General features: G+C 30.8%; 1 protein-coding gene across 1 annotated transcript; it reads right to left on the minus strand.

Moving 5' to 3' along the window:
- Positions 1-2362: 2362 nt before the first annotated feature.
- LOC111876948 (bidirectional sugar transporter SWEET3) lies at positions 2363-3921 on the minus strand. Its single transcript, XM_023873505.3, has 6 exons — positions 3768-3921; positions 3623-3659; positions 3305-3527; positions 3009-3170; positions 2791-2910; positions 2363-2704 (listed from the first exon to the last, which is right to left on the minus strand). Exons 1-6 carry the CDS (start codon positions 3802-3804, stop codon positions 2501-2503), a joined length of 783 nt encoding a protein of 260 aa, XP_023729273.1. The 5' UTR covers positions 3805-3921; the 3' UTR covers positions 2363-2500.
- Positions 3922-6698: the final 2777 nt, after the last annotated feature.

The following is a 6698-nucleotide window of genomic DNA, read 5'->3' on the forward strand; positions in this document are numbered from 1 at the left end:
GGGGTGCATGCATAATAAAAAGTTTTAATAAGGGACCATTAATGTAATTTCAATTAAAAAACAAAGTAATAAAAGATTCCAATCGTCCCCTTTTCAAACGGTAAAATGGCTCCACCAATAAAAACCTCTTTTGTCATCCGTGAAAAGAGCCAAAAAACAAGACACTTACGCCCCCTTGCGGCGGTGTTGACGCGCGAATATTGCTTGCCACGTCGGAGTCGGAGTTCACGCGTAATAAGACTCCCATACCGATTCCGAGTAGCCTTATGTATGTATGTCTCTATGTTTTACAATTCATTTTTCGAAAATAACATGAAACTTTTTTTTTTCTTTGCTTGAAAACCTAAAACACCGATGCTATGTTTTGCTACGTGAAATGGCTTAATCCATATGCCATATGCTTTTCGACTTTTGGTTTGTTGTCCGCATTCTAATATTTCCTACAAATATTTGAACAATTTACCACTACTTGTGACTTACAACCATAAGATTAAAGTATTGTTCTATGTTAAAATGCTAAGATATCGATTCTTTTATCTATCCGATGCCCTATCTGTCGCTTCAAATTATCTGGGCAAATAAGACATTCAAAAAAAACGGCCAACTTGATATTGCACACAAGCTGTTTGATGAAATTCCCCATCATATCTCATTTAAATTCTTTCATCCAAGGGTCATTAGGAGTGGGTAGAATTCAAGAAGCAAAGTGGCTATTTAACATTTTAACGGGCAAGTTGAAAAAAGATTCAATTACATATAATTTGATGATGAAAGATCAAATATCATGCAAAGGTATAGTGTTTCCTGTATCTATAACAACAGCTGATTGATATGTATGAAAAGTTAAAAAGTTCAGCCCATCTATGATTCGAATTCCATGCTGTCATGTGAGGTGAGCTATCAAAGTCATCTCTTATGACTCACTATTTGCTTTTTGGTTGAATTCTCATTATCTTTTTCAATCCTGTCCATTACTTCATTTGTTGCTATGCTTTCGCCTCCATTTATTTTCTGTCTTATTCTGCCTCAAAACATAATCTTATATTGATGCACTAGCATAAAATTTTGTGATTCGTGACATTTGACAGGACTTTAAGTGGGGCTTCCCTTTATCTTGTGTTTAGTTGAATAAATTGATCCCTTTTTCCATTAATTTCGTGGGGTTTTTCTAGAAGTGGATAAGGGTTGGGAATCGGTTCAATTTATGGGTTCTTTGGTTTCTTAAAGTGTTTTCCTCGGTTTGAAAATTTTATGGTCTAATTCGAAAACAGAACCAAATTGAATTCAAATCCCTCTAGACCAAACCGAAAACATTTGAATCGGTTTGGAACCTGAGGAAACCAAATATTTTCTTAAAAAAATATAATGTTGCAATTTGTCTAACATAAATTACAAATGTTCAAACATAAAAAGCTAAGTTCCAAACATAAAGATCTAAAGTTTCTATGATTAGGAGGTGAAATTGAAAAACGAAAAGTAAAGCGTACACGTGAATCGTGAATTCGTGAGAGTTAAGAGCTGTGAATACTGATTATTTAATATATAAAATATAAAATGTAGTTTTTAATTAATTAAATAATGCAATTTGAATTTTTCGATTTGGTCTAAAGTTTATGAGACCAAAACTCAAACCAAAAACCAAATTTAAAATTTGTTTTGGTCTCGGACCAAAGCAAAAGCAAAATTTTAATATGATTCGGTTTAAAATCGATTTTGGTTCGATTTGGTTTTCGGGTTTTGTCGTTACAAACCAAATAATTCTCACCCCATGTGGATATTACACAAGTTGTTCAAGGGTCTACCTTTATAAATAAACAATGCTACAGTCATGTCACGTTTAATCTTTACTCTTGATAAACTGAACATAAAATATTTGAGTTAATGGTGCATATGTTTGGAGGTGACATGAGATGCAAGCATAGCACCTTATGCTCTTCAAGTATTCTTCTCTGATATATTATATGTTTTGTTCTGTGGTCCATTAATAGTACTAGGATTCCTTTCAGACATTTTAATTAACGTTGCATGTTGCTTTGATTTCAAAGATGGGCGTGTTTTCTCTGTTTTTTCAAAGATGGATCTTGAAAAAAGAATATACTTTTGTACTAAAATGCATTACGTTCAGTTTGCTAGACAATTCAAAGGTCTTCAAAGTTGTCTTTGTTCCACCAAATTAGCATCTTTATAGAACACACTCATTGAGTATCAATATATGGCTCTTTTTCACTTGATCATACAAGTGTCATGGATTAATCAACATGATGAGGAAGGCAAGATAGTTTATGTGAATTTAATAACATCTTGATTAATGAAAGTCTAATAGCATGATCATTGAATGTAGCCTAGTAACTTATAATGACACTAAATCAAAACCATGTAATAACATTCGAAAAATGATTGATATCGTCATATTTTTTTGGAAATTGATACATAAAACTAAAAACTTATCATCATGAATTTAATCTGTTTATGAATCATGATCTATGCTTAACCTAATCGATCAAGAGTTCATGTTTTGTGACATCTTTTCATTGATTTTATCATCTGTTGTAACCACTGCAATTTGCAAATGTTGTTTAATGTCTTCTTGATCAAGTTTTTCTACATCCCATTCTTCTTTTGGCTCCTCCATTACTCTGTTTCTGTATTTGCAATACACCACCAGTTGTAATGCCCCTAGAGGGCATCCAACAACATTTGGAGCCTGAAATTCCATTGTAATTTTCCAACTTAATAATTTTTAAGTTAAGAAAAAAAAAATACAAAAATACGGGTTTGCATGGTACTAACCGCAATGAGAAGATCTTGACCTAGAAGTCCATAAGCCAACCATAGTGCACTTGCTAGAAATGAGAAAAAAGATAAGCTAAATGGCATATACTCCACGCTCTTTGTCTCAATCACTTTTTTCTGCAATACATATTCAGAAACAAGATGCATTAATGGAGTGCACAACACAATTAAAACACTAAAAGACAAAATTTTAAAACGCCTTAACAAGTACTCACCATGACAACAAGAGGAGAAGCATACATGGCTACTGCGACTAGAAGTCCCACACTTCCAACTAATCTTTTTCGTGTATGATGATCATGGAGCAAGTAAGTTGAGAGCAGTGCAGTTGTGGAGAAGATGAGTATAACTATAGTCGTCATGATCCCAGTCTTCAACTGCAATTGCATGCATGTCAGAACAGAACAGGACAAAACAAAATAGAAGAAAACCGAACAGGAAAAATGTTTGGCATGCATTGAAATTGCAACCTTGGTGATTGATGAATGATGTGACGTATATATGCATGTACCTTTTGTTTTGGTGAAGTGAACCATATGAAGATAATGATGAATGAGAGCTCAAATAGGATACCGAGGCCATTAATGGTGATAATCGGGAAGTTCTCCCATTGATTGCTTACAACAGGCAAACCGTACCAAGTATACAAAAGACAATTCAACAAGGAAATGATGTAAGGTACAGATGAGAACTCTTCTGTGCTTCTTTTCTTTATGATCCTAGCAAAAGTCCATCTATTGGCAAAACAAACATAATTTTCATGTTAGTTGAATATATTTAGAAAAATATGTTAACTAGTCTTATTTAAAACATTGATATTATATCTTACATGGGAGCAACATAAAGTAGAAATGAAGCAGCATTTCCTGCAATAAGAACACAAGATTGCTATAAAAAATGGTATTTAAAACTCATATGTTCATCAAAATGAGAAAGACAACAATGAAAATTTCTAGAAGTATAAAAAAAAATACCCATTAATCCTACAGCCAAATGCAAAATGACAATCATGTTTTCTTGTTGGATTTTTGTGTTGATGGTCAAGAAGAGATGACTAAAGGTAGAATAGGATTTAAGGACTTTAGCTTGGATGATGTAGCATTCGTTTGGAGGGCTATATATATACTAGCCATGAGAATTGAGAAGGTTACTTTATTTTGGTACCATTTTTGAGTTTTTAATTTTTAGAGGTTGTTATTTTATGGGAAAGTTTGATAAACAGTCGTTGTCAATTGCAAGACCTAATATACACATTGTATAAGGCTCTTTTTAAATTGTGTGGTACATGGTACACCTATTCTATAATGGTTTTTTTGAGTGACTGTCATTCGGTTTTGTGTTTTTATTGCCGATTACTTGTTATAGTTATTTTTTTTTAACATTGCTAAATGATCAAATATAGTCCAAATAATAAAGCTAAAGGAATTCGAAATTAAGAATCCTTATAAAATGATAATAGAAGGGATTTTGATTATTTAAGTATTGGAAAACGATAGATTTTCTTTTTAATTTAAAAAAGAAAACGGGTTCCTCACCGCTCACTGTTGCTAGATCTCCTATATTGCGAAGTTTGGAGGAAAGGGCTCGTCATGAGACTAAGCAGTTAATGTAGAAACTGTGTGAGAGACCCTCTCATTCTGACCAACCGTTGATTGAAACCTAAAAGATTTAAAGTTGAGACATATAAGATGCCAAGTGTCACCCAGTGAACCTAAATCGATAGACGAGAGCTTTAACGAGTCATTATGTTTGAGCATTTAGTTTTTATTTTTAAATTTGGGAATGCTCTCCCAATTTGATTATCTGTTAACTTTAAATATAGAGTTTTTGTTTTGAAATTTCTCACTAATTTTTTAGGGTTTTCATGTTGAGTGGAAGATGCCTCAAGATTTCCACTATCCAATGATTTTAAATTCTTGAAGGTGCTCGCTTGGTTTCTAGATGGTGAAAAATCAAGAGGCCACAGCCACCAAGTTTATTTTCTATTCTCTCATTTACTTTATATATATATATATATATATATATATATATATATATATATATATATATATATATATATATATATATATATATATATATATATATATATAAAAGTTCAATCGACAAAAATATAAAGGGTGAGAATAATAGAACAACCAATCATTTATTTTTGCTGCAAAACGCTCCTGCATGCCGGCACGATAGAGGAATAATATTTATATATGAATATGATATCTTCTGTCGGCCTGGTACGATGGAGCGCTTAAGCGGCAGATTCGAAATGAATGACCCAAATTCATTTTCTCATTCTCAATTCTTTTTCTCAATTGAAGTCTTTTCTCTCTCTCTCTCTCTCTCTCTCTCTCTCTCTATATATATATATATATATATATATATATATATATATATATATATATATATATATATATATATATATTTTCTACGACATGGATTTTAATTATCGCCATTTGTTGTGTATGTTATTTATTAGGGTAATCTCATTTTTTTTTAGTAAATTAAAATTTTTGAACATGTTAATAAGTTAGAAAGGAAAAGGGAAAAGGAAAAGGAAAAAAAGGAAAGTGAGGTAAAAATACAATGGTTAGATGAAAAAATATGAGAGGAGATCCACACAGTGCAATAAAAAGTTAGTCATGTGATTGTTTGTACTATGTACAATTATATCGCTGCATGAAACTAGCTAGTTCTACACAGTGCTACGTCTTCAATGTCATTGTGTTTGTCATGTCCTTGATGTCTTTAATAAGCTGTTCACCAGGTCAACAACTAAGAGGTCACCTCATTTTTTGTTTATTTCGTAAGGTACTTGATAAAACGATAAATTCATTTTGATATATTGCCTTCTGTTAAAAAAAATTATTATTTAATATATGAGTACAATTTTTTTTAAATGTATCTCCAAAATAATATTTTGTACAAAAAAGATTTAAAATATTGAACGTAAAAGATCTTTTACAATAGTTTTTTTTTCAACAATTAAATATATTCTATTATATTTAAAATGTTGCATAAAGAACCATCAAATAATTGGTGGTTGTTTTACACATACTACAATGGTACAATTTTGATCTAATATGTGGTTATAAAATAAAATAATAATCTAAAATTACTAGGCGATTGTTATATATTTTTTAATCTTATGTATTTGTGTAATGTTGATAGCTTGGTTGAAAATTCCTAATGGTATTTTCTTTATACAAATATTTAGTTTACTTTACATATTTAAATAAGCAATTAATTAGTTAAAAAATAATAAATTATTTAATTTATAGCATAATTAGAGGGGTCAGGTATATAGATGATTAATTTTTTTGGACGGTAAATAATTATTTTTCCTTCTCTCCCTGGGATTAAACCCGATACCCCCTAGTTAGTTGTTAATTTAACAACTCCTTATTAGTCAAAGTGGGCTGAATTATATGGTGGGAGAAAATTAAGTGCATAATAAAAATCCTTAGAAAATTACATGGTATTATTTTTTGGAAAAAAAAATATCTAATTTACTTATATTCACCTCCTTATTAGCCAAAGTGGGCTGGATTATATGGTGGGAGAAAATTAATTGCATAATAAAAATCCTTAGAAAATGACATGGTATTATTTTTTAGAAAAAAAAAAATCTAATTTACTTATATTTTCATCTATGTTTTCGACATCCACGTCAAGTAAGGAAATAATCATTTAATGCGGTTGGGTTAAAGCCATGTAAACTTTTTATATCTTATTATCCTATGGAAAAAACCTATTAAAAAACTTTGCTATCAAGGACAAATAAGTAGGGATCAGAACTAAATTAACCAATATAACCAAATTATTATTAAAGAAGGTTGTGCCATATATATAATTTTGATTAACAAAATATATATACTTTAGTTATTTAAAACCGAACCATTACAAACCAAATC

The sequence above is a fragment of the Lactuca sativa genome, chromosome 8, assembly GCF_002870075.4.
Source record: "Lactuca sativa cultivar Salinas chromosome 8, Lsat_Salinas_v11, whole genome shotgun sequence".
NCBI lineage: Eukaryota > Viridiplantae > Streptophyta > Magnoliopsida > Asterales > Asteraceae > Lactuca > Lactuca sativa.